General features: G+C 58.0%; 3 protein-coding genes across 10 annotated transcripts in view; 2 read left to right on the forward strand and 1 right to left on the reverse strand.

Moving 5' to 3' along the window:
* Positions 1 to 6,145, forward strand: LOC128770556 (C-Jun-amino-terminal kinase-interacting protein 1-like). Its single transcript, XM_053885159.1, has 12 exons — positions 1 to 348; positions 1,668 to 1,743; positions 2,385 to 2,864; positions 2,925 to 3,446; positions 3,661 to 3,855; positions 3,928 to 4,003; positions 4,063 to 4,229; positions 4,296 to 4,399; positions 4,461 to 4,571; positions 4,638 to 4,708; positions 4,770 to 4,868; positions 4,945 to 6,145. The coding sequence occupies exons 1-12, from the start codon at positions 277 to 279 to the stop codon at positions 5,015 to 5,017; spliced, it is 2,046 nt and encodes a 681-aa protein (XP_053741134.1). The 5' UTR covers positions 1 to 276; the 3' UTR covers positions 5,018 to 6,145.
* On the reverse strand, positions 5,841 to 9,883 carry cstpp1 (centriolar satellite-associated tubulin polyglutamylase complex regulator 1). Of its 2 annotated transcripts, none has more exons than XM_053885162.1 (9): positions 8,446 to 9,883; positions 7,660 to 7,762; positions 7,466 to 7,596; positions 7,308 to 7,392; positions 7,155 to 7,240; positions 6,840 to 7,047; positions 6,578 to 6,687; positions 6,439 to 6,502; positions 5,841 to 6,371 (listed from the first exon to the last, which is right to left on the reverse strand). In XM_053885162.1, exons 1-9 carry the CDS (start codon positions 8,513 to 8,515, stop codon positions 6,203 to 6,205), a joined length of 1,026 nt encoding a protein of 341 aa, XP_053741137.1. In that variant the 5' UTR covers positions 8,516 to 9,883; the 3' UTR covers positions 5,841 to 6,202. The 2 variants fall into 2 exon arrangements, with proteins under 2 accessions (XP_053741137.1, XP_053741135.1); XM_053885160.1 differs by having other exon boundaries at positions 7,953 to 9,880.
* Positions 9,597 to 14,721, forward strand: part of ckap5 (cytoskeleton associated protein 5) — an 18,111-nt gene continuing 12,986 nt past the window's right edge. For 5 of the 7 annotated variants that reach the window (XM_053885152.1, XM_053885155.1, XM_053885158.1 and 2 more), the window contains exons 1-6: positions 10,638 to 10,778; positions 12,518 to 12,619; positions 13,142 to 13,335; positions 13,729 to 13,935; positions 14,122 to 14,293; positions 14,358 to 14,493. In XM_053885152.1, the coding sequence (XP_053741127.1) occupies positions 12,563 to 12,619; positions 13,142 to 13,335; positions 13,729 to 13,935; positions 14,122 to 14,293; positions 14,358 to 14,493 (766 nt within the window). In that variant the 5' untranslated portion in view covers positions 10,638 to 10,778; positions 12,518 to 12,562. Of the gene's footprint in view, positions 10,031 to 10,317; positions 10,444 to 10,637; positions 10,779 to 12,517; positions 12,620 to 13,141; positions 13,336 to 13,728; positions 13,936 to 14,121; positions 14,294 to 14,357; positions 14,494 to 14,721 lie in introns of those variants that run through there. The other 2 variants (XM_053885154.1, XM_053885153.1) reach the window with 2 other exon arrangements.

The following is a 14,721-nucleotide window of genomic DNA, read 5'->3' on the forward strand; positions in this document are numbered from 1 at the left end:
TGACGTCAGGCCGCGCCGTGATTGGCCGGCTCCGCTCTCCTCGAGTGTCACTCCTGGCTCGGTTTCGTCTCCGGCTCCTCCCGCCTCCTGCGGACGGTGACGTGACACCGACCAATCAGCAGCGAGGACGGGAGCAGGCGGGCGTGTGCCGGAGCCGATCGATGCTGAGGAGGAGAGGAGGAAGAGGAAGATGAGGAGCGGCAGGGTGGGGGAGGCCTAGACCAGCAGAGAGGCGCTGGCTGGATCCCGGAGAGCAGGAGGAGCAGGTGGAGGAGCATGGACAAGTGCCGACCCAAGAGGCCCACCACCCTCAACCTGGTGCCTCAGATGCCACCGGCCGGAACACAGGTAGCGCACGCGCGTGTTGTCAGGGAGGCTCCTGTCGTGTGGCTGAACCTGCGTGTGTGAGAGAGAGAGAGAGAGAGAGAGAGAGTGGGTCAGCTGAGATGCTGCAGCTCTGGTCCTCACCAGTGAGAGGAGGCCTCACCCGAGGCTCACCTCAGGTCTCTGGCGTGCCTCCTGGTGACGTGTCAGCGACTGCTCCCTCTGGGCCTCTGGTTCTGACGGGACGAGGACAGCTGCTCCTCAGACCTCGGAGAAGATCCCTGCAGATTAAAGGTGATCAGACTCGGCAGGGTTCCGCCATCTGCCGTCATCACCGAGCTGCGAGCCGAGCTCCTGCGGCGGAGGAGCCACAGGTCTGCCTCCGACCCAGCAGAACCTCTGCCTAGCGCAGTCGACGGCAACTTCACTACAAACATGGCCGCCATGATGTGATATGACAGTCCCGTCGGCTGTCTGAGGTCACATGACCGCTGCTAGCCGTCAGTGTCTGCTTGAAGGTAGCCATGGGCGAGACAGTGCTAGGTCAGAGGTCACGCCGGCCCTGTGAGCGTCAGTGACCTGGGAAAGGACGAGCCGGACTCTGTTCCGCTCCATCTGGACGTCACTTCCCGCCTCTGCTCCGCTGGAGCCGGAGTCCAGGATCCGGTCAGCAGCTGGACTCAGCAGGCCCCGGTGTCCAGCAGACCAGGAAGTGGAACACACTCGTGGCTGTGACGTCATCATCCCGCGCCAGGCGGGACACATTCCACCAGGTCTGGTCCCGGCGCCGGCACCTGGTCACACGCGTCTGCGAGAGCAGCACTGGATACAGTCACAGCAGCGACTCACTCTGACTCCAGGACTCGGGTCATCTCAGTCAGGAGTCTTGACGTCGTCCCTGCGCTGGCTCCGTCGGAGCTCGGTCTCGTGTGTTCTGCAGGAAGCTTGACTCGGCTGTCAACACCTCAGTTCCGATGGGTCACCAGCCTGACAGTTTCTCAGCAGGAGGTTACAGTCCACGAGTCACGCACAGCTGACTCCTCGCGGCCTGAGTCTCTGGGACACACCCTCCCAGACCCTAGTTTAACATGACCCACCCAAACAGGAAGTGATGTGGCGCTCGCAGGACCTCGCCGACCTCAGCTGCTTCACCTCAGTCAACAACCTGCCGCAGCATGATGACCACCGGACGCTCAGCAGGGACCACGCTGACTGAGTTGCCGTGGCAACAGAGGCAGGCGTGATGGAGGAAAGCAGCTGCTGGAGCTGATGATGTGGCGCCGACTTCCTGGTCCAGTGATGTCATCAGAGTGTGTGTGTGTGTGTGTGTGTGTGTGTTGCAGGACTCCATCAACAACAACTCTCTGGGCAGGAAGGACAGCTGGAAGGCGTCGCGCTCTTCTTCTCCACATATCAAAGGTGACCAGAGCAACGCTCCAGAACACGTGCAGTCTGAGTGCTCCAATTTCCTCCTCATTTCTCCTTTGTTGACGTCCATCGGCAGTCGTGCTGATGCTAGCTGTTAGCTTGATGTCAGATGAAGTGGTGGATGAAGGAGTGAGGACTTTCATGTCAGTCCAACGATGTTTTCATCCAGCGAAGGGCTAGTGTTAGCGCAGCCTGCATCACATCTGACACCTCACTGCTGGAGGAGGAGGAGCTTGTGCTCTGTGCTCAGCAAGTTTATGAAACTGAGGTGAAATGTTTGAAGGCTGTAATCTCTGGTGGATAATCCTGCTGCAGCTGTTTGCCCAACACATAATCTGATTCTTTTGTTTCTTTGTGAGCACGTTGAAGTGTGTGTGTGTGTGTGTGTGACTGTCCTGGTGGGGACCGGCGCTTGACAAAACACCACCTTCTGGGGACCTTGTGCTTTTCCCCACAAGCTTATTCTGAGAGTGAAAACTTCCAAGCAACCGGGGGATTCTGACTGGGTTCCAGTCTGGTCCAGAGTCCTGGTTCAGGTTAGCCACGTGTTCAGGGGGGGCGAGGCTGGGGAAAGGGCGATGGCCAGGAGAGGAGGTCCCCACTTAGACAGTCAAACAAACGTGTGTGTGCAGGGGATCAGCAAGGAGGTCCAGACGGCAAAACTAAAGCCGAGGACAAAGTCCGAGCGCCGGCCCGGCGCCCGGCACCGAAGCCTCCCACCACCAATGGAGCCAACAGCCGGTCGGGCTCTCAGGCTGAGGACCCTCGCACTCGGGCGCGGGACAAGCAGGCGCCCGGAGCCGCCCAGACCTTCAGCTCGCCGCGGAGTCAGCGGAGAGCGGCGGCAGCGGGGAGAGGACGAGGACGCGGGGAGGGGAAGGACGGCCCCAGCGCCGGCCGGGAGGAGCGGCGAGGCGGGCGCCTGTGCGAGGAGTCCCGAGCCAAGGTCACGCCGCTGAGGTCACGCCTGGCCGGCAGCAAGACAAAAGTGACGGCCAGAGCCGAGAACCCCAGGGGAACCAAGATGTCTCAGCAGGAAGCGCTGCTGACGGCCATGGTGGTTCCTCGGACGCCCGTCACCCCCCGGAAGAAGGACAGGAGCCGAGAGCAAGGTGAGGAAGCGACCCTGTGATGTCGGCGCCGGGGTCACCCGCTCCTCTCTGTGTCCACAGGTCAGAACCACGACAGGAAGAAAGACAAGGCTCCGCCCGCTCTGTCCCGCTCCAGCAGCGAAGGCGGCTCCAACAGGATGTCCCTCAGCTCCGACACGGAGGGACCCCCGCCCGGACCCCTCAACCCGCCCACATGCACCCGCACCAACCCTATCACGGAGGAGGACGGGGAGGGGACCCCGACTCCCTCTGTCGGCCGTGGAGTCCCCGCAGAGATGGAGTCTGAGGGAGGCCTCGCCCGGTCCCCCACGGACAACCGTACCTTCAGACCCGCCGAGGACGTCTCGGGCGAGGACCCCCGTCAGACCCTGGCCAAGAGCCAGAGCTCAGCAGGTCTGAGTTACGACTCGGTCAAGTACACGCTGGTGGTGGACCAAGACGCCCAGCTGGAGCTGGTCAGCCTCAAGAACTGTCTCCACGGCGACGACAGCGACGCCGAGACCGTCTACCAGTCAGCCAATGAGGAGGAGGACCCCGAGTACCGGGAGGAGAGGAGGACGCAGGAGGCTGTGAGGGAGCGAGGTAAGACTCGTGGCTCCCCCCGCTGGTGGGGCAGTGTCATCGCAAGCTGTCGTGTTTGCCCTGATCGCTGCTTCAGCATCCGCTCAAACTCAGTGATGTTCTGAGACGTGACAGCTGCGGCGTGGTGCGTGAGGGGGCTTCATCAAAACAACTCTGAGAGTCACCGGATGGTTGGGGACCAAGCAGAACGCGAGGCTGCTCTGTGTTTTGGCAGAGCGCCGCAGTGAAGAGGACCTGAGGAGGAGGAGGGAGGAGGAGGTGAAGCGGAGGAGAGACGTGGTGGCCCGAGTCTGCAAGCACACCAAGGTCACGGCCGCGGCGGAGGAGGAGCCGAGCGGAGGGAGACCTCCGAGCAGCAGGAAGTTCCGCAACCTCTTCGCCAAAGAGAAGAGTCCCTACAGCGCCACCGGTGGGTGAGGCGCGGCGCGGCGCTGCCGTCTCCGCCAGGACACCGCCTCTGATCGGCAGCGTTGCGTTGCAGGCGCCGGTTCCTTCGGGGTCTTCTCCTGCGTCCTGGACGGCGTGGAGCGACAGCAGACTCACCGCGCGGCGTACAGGTGAGGCGGCGGCTCCCTATTGTGGCTCCGCCTCCCGCGCTGACGCCTCTGCCCTCCAGGTTCGTCCCCCGACACGCGGACGAGCTGCACCTGGAGGCCGACGACCCGGTCCTGATGGTGAGCCGCGGCGAGGACCTGTGGTGCCAGGGCTACAACATGAGGACCGGCGCCACCGGCGTCTTCCCCGCCTTCTACGCCGTCGCCGTGGCCAAAGACTGCGCCAAAGGTGCGTGGCGTCGGGTCGCGGCAGGTCAAAGGTCACAGCTGTCTCATGCCAGTGGTTTCGCCTCAGTCCAAAGAGACGGCGGCGGCGAGGAGTTCGCGGTTGGCTTCCTGGGCTCCGTCCAGGTGCCCATGCACAAGGGCAACGACGTGCTGTGCGCCGCCATGCAGAAGGTAACGCCTTCAACCCCTCACTGCGGCAGCAGGCGCTCATGCTTCCGGCGTCTGCCTGCAGGTGGCGCACAACCGGCGGGCGGCAGGCCAGCCTCCGACCTCCTGCGTGCTGGAGGTCAGCGTGAGAGGCGTGAAGATCAGCGTCCAGGACCCGTGTCAGGCGGCGCACAGGGTCAGTCTCCTCGCAGCGCCCCCCACTGTCTGCGGCAGGAAGTGCAGCTCTGTCCTCTGTCCGCAGGGCGACCAGTGTTTCCACTTCTTCCAGCTGAAGAACATCTCCTTCTGCGGCTGCCACCCCAGACACAGCAGGTGAGGCCTCAGTCGCTCGGCTCCCGGCCCGGGTCCTGCTCTCACCCGGCTCTCGCTCCAGATACTTCGGCTTCATCACCAAACACCCGGAGCAGCAGCGCTTCGCCTGCCACGTGATGGTGGCCCAGTCCTCGCTGCACCCCCTGGCCCAGTCTGTCGGGTAGGTGGGGTCCCCACCCGGGCTGAGCTGGGACCCCCTGGGCTCCTCTGACCCCCCGCCCTTGTGTGTCCCACAGAAAAGCCTTCCAGCACTTCTACAAGGAGCACGTCGGCTACTCGTGTCCCACCGAGGACATCTTCATCGAGTGACCCCAACCCCCCCTCTCAGCATGTCGCCCGGGTCCCACAGCAGCCGGGCCGCTGCCCTGTGTGGGTGTTCCCGGCTCCTGCTGCAGATGGCGCCGTGCCGCCTGTGCTGCATTCAAGACTGCGGTGAACTCCGACGCCTTCTGTTGGGAGCACGCGGGACGTGACTCGCTTGTGTTGAGTTTCCTTCAGAAGTGGGTTCACTGTCGTCATGGTCGCAGCAGCTGCCGGTCGAGTCCTCAGAAGTGTGTGTTCAGACTCAGTCGCTCACACGAACATAGTTATTCAAGATGAAGTCGAGACACAACTCTCATCTACATTGGACAAACCCACGTGAGCCTGCAGGAGGAACCTTCGCTTCCTCTGCAGTCGGTGCCCGGCTCACCGGCTCCCGGCTCACCTGCTGGACTCGGTGGGACGCGAGCTGTTAGGAAGTATTCATCTGCGGTGGAAGGTTGTGTGTTCCATCCCGGAGACCTTCCTGCAGCAGAGCAGCGGCCCGGACCCATGACACCCACCCGTGTGTGGTGGAGTCCCGGTCTGTCTGTCTGTCTGTCTGTCCGTCCGTCCGTCCGTCCGTCCGTCCGTCCGTCCGTCCTCTTCACCTGCCCAAGTCTGGTGTCGCGCCCCCAGCGCTTCCGGTCCCGGACACCGACCCAGCAGGTTTGGATCCGCCCGCGTGTGGCCAGCCCGGCCTCACTGGCTGGACCCAGCTGCGTGGTCAGGTGTGAGCAGGTCCCAGAAGACAAGTCTGTCCCAGAGTCACGCAGGGTTCAGCAGAAGCGCTGGTTGCCTTGGAAACAGCAGGAGTCGACCGCAGGGCCAGTGGTGATGGAGCTGCTTTAATCGGGGGAACAGTAAGGACACACGAACAGGTTCCGCCGCGCCACCAGAGGTCGCTGTGACCCGCTGCCCTTCCGTCGGTGTGTAAATATAACCTCCGCATCAATACAGTATATGGAGTCCAGACGTGTCTGAGCATGACCCGACGCGAAGCACAGTGATGAAGATGATGATGATGAAGACTCTTGTGGATAAATAAACATGTTTACAAGCTGACGAGTGAGAAACAGCAGCTGGGTCTCAGGTGTGGAGCGCCTCCTGTTGGCCAGCCGTGATCACATGATGCAGTCCACCTGGAGAAGACCAGCCAGGGGGTGGGAGGGCTTCTGAGGGTGGGTGGACTCCTCAGTTCTCCGAGGAGTCGGTCTCCTCGGTGGAGCCGTCGCTCTCCACCTCCATCCTCCTGCGGTGGTGGATGTTCCTGCGCGGCGAAGCCTTCCTGGGCACCTCCTTCAGCACGGCCACCGCGCTGCCGCTGCTGTTGCTGCTGGGACTGATGGACACCTGAGCGATGCTGGGCACCAGAGGACGACACCCTCAGAACACACGCACGCACGCACGCCAGCAGCCGCAGCGCTTACAGCTTGTCCAGCTCCTGGTCCATCTCTGGGTCCACCAACAGGTCGGGCTTACTGGGCAGCGCCCCTGTGGAGGGGCAGCCAAGTGTTCAGGGTGAGGGCTCCAGTGTGACTGTGAGTGTGTGGTCACGCTCGCACTCACCAATGGCTTGATTGACGGCTTCATGTTTGGCCAGAGCCATCAGAAGACTGTAGTATGAGATTTTATCAGCCTGGTCCAGGATTTCTCTCAGACATGACCTCGGAGGGTGACTGCACGCACACACACACGTTAGTTTTGCCATCCCTGCAGGGACCTGCCCTGGCCATCACCCTTTCCCCGGCCTCTCTCTCCCCCTGAACCAGACCGGGGGCAGTAAGAACCCAACACATCGACCCGAGGGCCACAGCAGCTGGTGTCTGACCTGTGTCTGAAGCGCTCGCACAGCGTGTCCACACACTGGGCCAGCGTGGCAGCGTCCACTTCCTCCTGTGGCTGTTGCTCCTCCTCCGCCGCCGCCGCCGCCACCGAGGGGAGCAGTTCCACTGAGCTGGACGTGGGGACGATGACGGTGTTGGGACTCTTGCCAGCCAACAGGTCCTGGTAGATGAGCAACACGCTGTCCAGGAACTCTTCGCTCGCACGCACGCACACACACACACAGACAGACAGACGGACACAGAGCATGGAGTGGGTTTCAGTGTCGCTGCCGGACGAGCGCATGACGACAGAGACCCACCTTGGTAGTAGAGCTGCAGCTGCAAGGCAAAGAGGAAGTCAGGGAAGGACATGAGACAGTCCAGGGCGTCGTCCATCAGCACGATCCTGCGGGTGAGGACGCGTGTCACTTCAGGAACATCAGCCGCTCACGTCACGTCACGCCACCTCCCACCTGGCAGCGCTCCGGACCGTGTCCACGGGGAAGTCTGGGCACAGCAGCTGCAGCAGAGAGCGGAACTCCAGCGCCGAGAGGAGGTCTGAAGGAGAGGTCAGAGGTCAGCATCCGGGGGGCCGGGCCGGGCCGGGCCAGGCCAGCCGCCCGTCTCCCACCTCCGCTCTTGCCGATCTGCCTGTAGCACCTCCAGAAGACCCTGAGGAAGGAGGCTCGGTTGTGAGGCGTGGCTCGGACGTAGCCGAACTCCCGGAACAGGACATGGTTGCTGTTCTTCACACTGCTGAAACTACAGCAGAGGGCCGTCAGCGCACAGGAGCGGGCCTCGGCGGCGGGGCTGAGGGGAACCTACTATTCAGCCAAGTATCGCGTGACTCCAAACTGCGTGTATTCGTCCTTGTGCTCCAGCAGCTGCGTCACCGCGTCGCTCAGGTAGAAGAGCACGTGACTCCGCGCTGCGAGAGAAGGCAGGTTCACACTCACTCGCAGCACTCGACACCCGCGGTACCACACAGCCGAGCACCGGCTGACGCCTGCCCCGCGTCTCTCACGCACACCAGTCACTTCATGCTCGCACGGCTCCTTCTCACAGGCGCAGACTGACGGCAGGGCTGAGCAGCGCGTGTCGCTGGCGGCGGCACCTACCGAGGTACTGCTCCACCGACACCGAGGAGGCCAAGCGGTTCATGCTGCAGGTCGCTGCAGGAGGCTGAGGGCCTCCGTGGACGCGGCCGGATGTTGTGAGCTCGCTCATAAACGGTCCCCGTCAACACGCCAGCACTGCAGTTCCGCCGCAGCCGCCGAGTGCGTTTCAAAGAATGACCTGCATAGTATTTGTCCACGATTTTAGACATTTGCTTAACTCGCTCACTGTCACGTTATTTTCGACCTCGTTTCTGTCGCCATCACCCCGCGTTCACAACTATCTAGCCAGTCCGAAACGCTGCTGCGCGAACACTCCAGTGTTTACGGTAGACTGCAAACTAATGGCGCAGAAAGTGACAAGACGCAGCTATTTTACTGTTCTAAAAAACATGTCCTTAAAAAACGGAGTCCAGATTCTTGTCCAGAAGGTCAAGTACTACGAGTACGCAAAGTGTCGTGCATTTTCAATGAAGCGCGATGTAACCGTGTTCACCGCAGGTGCTGAGCGGCGTTGTTGAATCTCTGAAGCGGTCGGAACATCTGTCGGTGTTGGCTGCTATCATTTACTCTGCTAACTGACACGCATGGATCTGTAGTGCCAATATCTGGGTCTATCACTTGCATGTGTCCTTGTCGTATCCTCCAGCTTTGATCGTGATGAAGACGCGCTGCAGAGTGGCTGCAACGGCAAAGACCAACTTATCAATCAATCAAACCAACCATACTGTTCGTATCACTTCCTCTGCGTTACTGTTCAATAAATCCATATTTCTGCAGTAAAATGATGATCGTCAATATGGACTCCGTTTCACACCTATGAAAGACCTTTTTTTATCAATAAAAAGATGTCAACGCAGCGATCCACTGCACTTGCTGTACAATCAATCAGTTGCGCGAACTGTGTGGGTGTGGGGACTGGACGGTCAAACATGCACACGTGCGCTGGCCAGCCGTGTTCCACATGTTTTCGTGGCAATTCTAAAAGAGCAAACCTGGCTGCCTGCAGCCCAGTAGGATTGGCATGTCTGCCATGTCTTTAATGGTCACATGCTGCCATCGCAAACGTGCCCCTGTGGGAAGAACAAAGGCACTTTGCTCCAAACAAATGGCTGGAACAATGTTCAGTGAACAGGGAGTCTGGAGGACCTTCATCGTGCTTGACGTTTTACACGCATCCCAATGCATGAAACTCGCAAGAACAGAGTTATGTTTATTTTTGATTGAATCCAGTTGGTTTCCCTGATGAAACTGAACGCGTGTTTTGTGTTCCGTGTCGTGTTCCTGGCTGAGTCATTCTAATCCGGCGTCCACACACCCTCCTGCTGACAGGCCCTCACAGACGCATCTGAGACCTGCCATTCGCCAACTTGTTCATGTCAGTCTGTTCGAGTCCATTTGGAATCAAAGCTGCCTCCCCAGGGTGAGCTGACTGGGAGAAGGCTGAGGCATGTCACCGCCACGTGACCATGGGCAGCGACAGTTGATGAAGTTCTGTGTCATCCGTGCTCCGCCCTCTAACGGGCTCCGCTGTTGGTTACTTCCACTCCGAGGCCCTGCCTGGCGCCCGAGGGCTCTCACCCAGATAGGCCAGCGGGAGCCCGCGACCGACTGACGGCTGTTCTGTCGGATCGAGGCTATGCTGGCGGCATTCAGGTCAGGGCTCTCGCTAACAACGTGGCCACACTGGCAGGCTTCCTCGACCCTTTAGCCTTCTCCAAGGACACTTTTGATGCCAAAGACGTTCATGAAGGCCGGGGGCTGTGCTTCGGTGGTTCGATCCAGCTGACCATGTGCGTTGTGCGCTTATCGGAGCACCGATCTCGAAGGACTCCTTGTTCGGTCCGGTGGAGGACGTCCTGGCCAGGGTGGAGACCACGCAGAAGACGAAGAAACTTCTGGGCCATATTACGCTCCGGTCCTGCCCCCAACAAGCCGAGCTTTTGTTCTGATGGTGGAGCTGATCAGGATCCATCAGGGCTCGGAAGAGCACTCACAAGAGACACGTTTGTGAACATGTCACGAGTGACAAGTTAAAGCGTCAAGGTCTCGTTGTGACGTCATCAGCTTCACGTACACAGGTATGAGGACATCAATTTGACATTTGGATTCACTGTAATCATGAAAAGCCTGCGGCCCGGACCGTGACTCCGAGAACGTGTCGAGAGTCCGAGACGTCAGTCACCAACGTTCCAACCCTGACGAAGCCAGCCGAAGTTTGAATCCACGCTCTGACAGCCCACGAAACACAAAGCCCACCAATCACATAAGGCGTTTCAGTCGGGGAGGCGGGGCTACATTTTAAACGAACCAATCATTGTTTGCGTAAAGTCGCCTACGCGGAGGCAGCGCGTAAATAAAAGTCAGCGCTGGTGGACTCACTGCGGTGTTACGGCGTCTTTTGCAGCTAACAGACGAACAAAAACAACAGTTTGGAAGCCAGAGGAACGTGAACAGCAACTCGCCCCGCCCTCGCTGGCTCTTCAAGCTCGCGGCAAGTTAGATGCAAACACGCGGATAGGACCGGAAACGTGACATCATATGTTCCCAATTAAAATAGTTTTGTTATCATGTGCTGGACGAACAAACAGAACCCGCAGTAGAAACCACTTCGGTGCCTTGTGTGTGACATTATATTGGAATAAAGTAAACAAAATAACGTGACAATCAAACGGGACCAGCCGGGTTTTATTTTGAACCGGAAGCTGAGTGTTGTATCCTGCTCACACTGACGACTCTTGTATAAAGCTGGACGGAGGCGCTGAGCCCGTTATTAGCTCCAGCTCAGCGGACGACAGCTGCCGCGCCACACCTCGCCGACTTTTACAGGTATTTCAGCGCCACTCAGCCGCCGCGGGTGACCGGGCTCTGGTGTGGACCTGCGGCTGCGGCTCGCTGCTGCGTTATCAGGCCTGAGTGTCGGCGCGGGCTAGCTGCTAGCTAGACAGCCCTCCGCCCGCTAGCAAACAATACCGCCCGCGGACACCGTTTCCTGGCTGCCACCGCGCTTGTCAGCGGAGTCCTCCGTCCTGTCGAGGGGGAACGACATTGGCGAGCTGCTGCGTTTGCGCCAGACGAGAGCTGCGGAGGCGAGCGAGTGTCGCTCCTGACAGCGCGTTGCTAACTTAGCTCATCGAGGTAGCGATGTGGCGTGTGACCAGTAGGTCTAAGTTGCGGACCGGACCACTCCCTGGTTTGAGGATAAAGGACCTTGCATACACGGGCAGCGCCACAGTTTCTCTCGCGAACCGATGTGTGCCGAGGCTTGAGGGACGGCTGTGTGCGAGTGCGCGTCTGTGAAAACATCAGGTGAGGAGAGAACCTCGCCAGCCTTTGTCATGCTAACAACGCGTCATTGGTTCACCTTGTTCCTGTCCAGGAGGACACACCTGTAGCCACAAAACTCACCGACCGACGTTGAGCCGTCTGGTGTCACGTGATCGTATGGGTGATGTTCTGCAGCAGGCTGCCTCCGAGTGGAGACTTCTTCTTCAGTCGTCTGACGTTGGCCTTGTTTTTGCTGTGGCGGACCGACCGGAGCCCTGGTCGCTCCACACCGACTTCATTTAGATCTGGGATGCAGAGTCTCTTTCTTTTCTGTGGCAGGCATGTGCTTGCTGGAGCGATGGTTGTGATTGGTGTGGAACTCTTTCACCAACGTGGATCACAGCGGCCCTGTTTTCTGTCATTACGTGGTGATGCTGATGATGATGATGGCAACAAGTGTTTGAAGCGGTTCAGGTTCTCATCCGTTGGTGCTCAAGCTGAGCTTCCGGTTTCAGATGAACATGACTTGGGTTTATATGGGGATGCAGCTTGTTTACACGTCCAGCCGGATCAATATGTAATGTGAGGCCCAGGCCCCTCCCTGGTGTGCATTAGACCATCACATGCTCTCAAATGCAACTTCAGCTGAACGATGACTCGGCAGCATGCCACATGGTTTTGGATGTGAAAACGTCACAAGTTTGAGCAGATGCTGCTGGACATCCCCAGCGATCCTGTCGAGACCAGCCCCACTCGATCCTCAACTCAACAACTGCACCCTTTCACGGAGCCTGTCTGGAAGTCGAATCGACCCGTTTAAATGTAGCATCAGGTATTGACTGCACATTGCTAATGGAACAGTTGTTAGTAGAGACGTGGAGCTGCTGCTTCATCAGAAGTCCTGGAGGGCACATGATGGAAGCACAGGTGTGTAGTTCTGCGTCATCTCGACGGTCACCGGCTCCATTCCACTTCCTGATGGTCTTTGTTGATGCTGATGAGTTTGTTTTTTTTTTTTTTTTATTTGCTCCCTATGCGAGATCTGGCTGAGATATGGGTTTGGAGTGCTGGTGAAATTAGTTTTGCGAAGACTGCATCCCATCACTCAGAGCCTCTGAGAACAGAACAGGACGGTGATGACTCTTCAACATTGTGGTTGTGTCTGTTTTCATGTTCACTTCGAATGATCTGTCTTGACTGATGTGACACTTCATCCCTGGCTTCTCGATAAAGAGCCTGTTCCTTGTTTCTGCACACAGGTCTGTGGTGGGTGCTGTTTTAAATGGTTGCTTCTTTTCCAGTTGATTCCGTTGTTGGGGAAGCCCCCCCACACCTGAGTGGCCACCATGGGGGACGACAGCGAGTGGATGAAGCTTCCCATCGACCAGAAATGTGAACACAAGGTAAAGGCTGGCTTGGATGCCACTGGTTAAACTGTGAGCTTGATGGGTTGGAACAAAAACCTCCGGCCCGTTCTGGAACGGTTCGGTTGAGGGATGACATCTCAGCGCTCGTCGAGTTTAGACTGTGTGGTTTAAGCTTGGAAGTTAATGCCTCATTATCATGCTTGTATGAATTGTTACCGGCGATGAAAACATGCTGCAGCTTTAACGGTCGGGTGACCGTGATGTCACCTGACTTGTTGACAGTGTGTTGCTGTTTCCCTGTTGCCTTCCGACACCTGAGGTTGTAAATCCTTTATGCTGATGAGTCGTAAAGATAGTCGGTGACGGTGAGTAAAATGGTGGTTATTTGCAGCCCTTAATTAGTCTACATGTAGTTGTTTATGGTAAAAAAAAACACTAGTTGATGTCTGAATAAAATAATAAAAATAAAACAGAATTTTGGAGAAAAAGAAAAAAGAAGCAAAAGGATTTTTCAGAGGTCTGAACACTGCTGTCCTCCTCTCTTGCCCTGTCATCCAGGTTTGGAAAGCTCGACTGAACGGTTATGAAGAAGCTCTGAAGCTGTTCCAGAGGATAGAAGACGAGAAGAGTCCAGAGTGGGGGAAGTACCTCGGCCTGGTGAAGAAGTTTGTCACAGAGTCGAACGCCGTCGCTCAGTTGAAAGGCCTGGAGGCGGCGCTGGCCTTCGTGGAGAATGCTCACGTCGCCGGAAAGTAAGTCCAGCCTACAACTGCTGCGAGTCACACTCTGGCTGTTGTGCTGCTGAAGAAGGCAGCGGCTCAGGCGCAGCACAACTGTTGGCGCTGCCTCTTTAGTGACCACCATTTCTCTTGAGGAACGCAGCGCTTGGGACTGGCTGGCCTGCGATTCCTTTGAATGTGAAATATCAACTGCTTAAATGTCTGTTCTGTGACGTCACTCTGACCTGTGGTGCTGCGTTAGTGCTGCAGTTGTCTTCCTACCTTCCTACCACTGTTTCATGGCTTTCTCCAAGTACAAAGTCTAAGCTTTGGCTGGTCATCAGGAGTGGACTTCTGTGTTCCAGGAGTCCAAGCCATTCAAATCTCCTGGAAGGGAGTGACATTTGTCTGTCCCTGTCCCTGCAGGACGACCGGAGACGTGGTGTCTGGCGTGGTGACCAAGGTATTCAACCAGCCCAAAGCTCGCGCCAAAGAGCTGGGCATGGACATCTGCCTCATGTACGTGGAGATCGAGAAGGCGGAGGTGGTGCAAGACGAGCTGCTCAAAGGACTGGACAACAAGAACCCCAAAATAGTGGTGGCCTGTCTGGAGACACTGAGGAAAGCGCTCAGGTCAGTCTCACCCATGTTTGCTCCTCGGCAGCTGTGTGAGCCAGAGTGGCACCAGTAAGGACATTGGTCTGAAAGAGTGTGAAGCTGTTGCCGCTCCGGAGCACACAAATATTGACTCCAGTCATGTGTCCGAGGCGCCTGTCAGACACACGAGCATCATGCACATCCTCCCTGTTTGTCTCACAGTGAGTTTGGCTCCAAGATTGTGACCTTGAAACCCGTGGTCAAGGTTCTGTCTAAACAGTTTGAGTCCAGAGAGAAGGCTGTGAGGGACGAGGCCAAGCTGCTGGCTATAGAGATCTACAAATGGATCCGTGATGCTCTGAGAGCTCCGCTACAGAATATCAACTCCGTTCAGGTGAGCCTCGGTCGTCCGATTGCTTCCAAAGCAGGAAGCCTAAACTGCTCTGTGTCTCCACCAGCTGAAGGAGCTGGAGGAGGAGTGGGTCAAGCTGCCCTCCGCTCCTCCCAAGCAGAGCCGGTTCCTGCGCTCCCAGCAGGACCTGAAGGCCAAGTTCCAGCAGCAGCAGCAGGCACAAGGAGCCGACCAGTGCGATGGTACGACGCTCAAGTAGCCTCACTATTGCCACCAGCGAGTGTTGGAGTCCCTGACATGGCGAGACGTGTGGAGGGCAGATCTGAGATCGGTCCTGAGCAGCTCTGCTTAGATGCGAGGGCTGGACAGTTGCAGACGAGTCCGATTTGTCACCTTTGGTGGGCCAAACCATGTGACAAGACCAATCCTTGTTTATCTTGTGCTGTTGGGTTGTCTGCTGCTGCTGCTGG

This window comes from Synchiropus splendidus, chromosome 14, assembly GCF_027744825.2.
Source record: "Synchiropus splendidus isolate RoL2022-P1 chromosome 14, RoL_Sspl_1.0, whole genome shotgun sequence".
NCBI lineage: Eukaryota > Metazoa > Chordata > Actinopteri > Syngnathiformes > Callionymidae > Synchiropus > Synchiropus splendidus.

Excerpts from the sequence above, each read along its gene's own strand:
- LOC128770556 (XM_053885159.1), top strand. The coding sequence starts at position 277 with ATGGACAAGTGCCGACCCAAGAGGCCCACCACCCTCAACCTGGTGCCT. Across the intron at positions 4,400-4,460 it reads TGTGCGCCGCCATGCAGAAG|GTGGCGCACAACCGGCGGGC; the intron begins GTAACGCCTTCA and ends GTCTGCCTGCAG. Across the intron at positions 4,709-4,769 it reads TGCCACCCCAGACACAGCAG|ATACTTCGGCTTCATCACCA; the intron begins GTGAGGCCTCAG and ends CTCTCGCTCCAG.
- cstpp1 (XM_053885160.1), bottom strand. The coding sequence starts at position 8,061 with ATGAGCGAGCTCACAACATCCGGCCGCGTCCACGGAGGCCCTCAGCCT. Across the intron at positions 7,241-7,307 it reads ACGGTCCGGAGCGCTGCCAG|GATCGTGCTGATGGACGACG; the intron begins GTGGGAGGTGGC and ends CCTCACCCGCAG. Across the intron at positions 6,503-6,577 it reads AGCCGTCAATCAAGCCATTG|GGGCGCTGCCCAGTAAGCCC; the intron begins GTGAGTGCGAGC and ends GCCCCTCCACAG.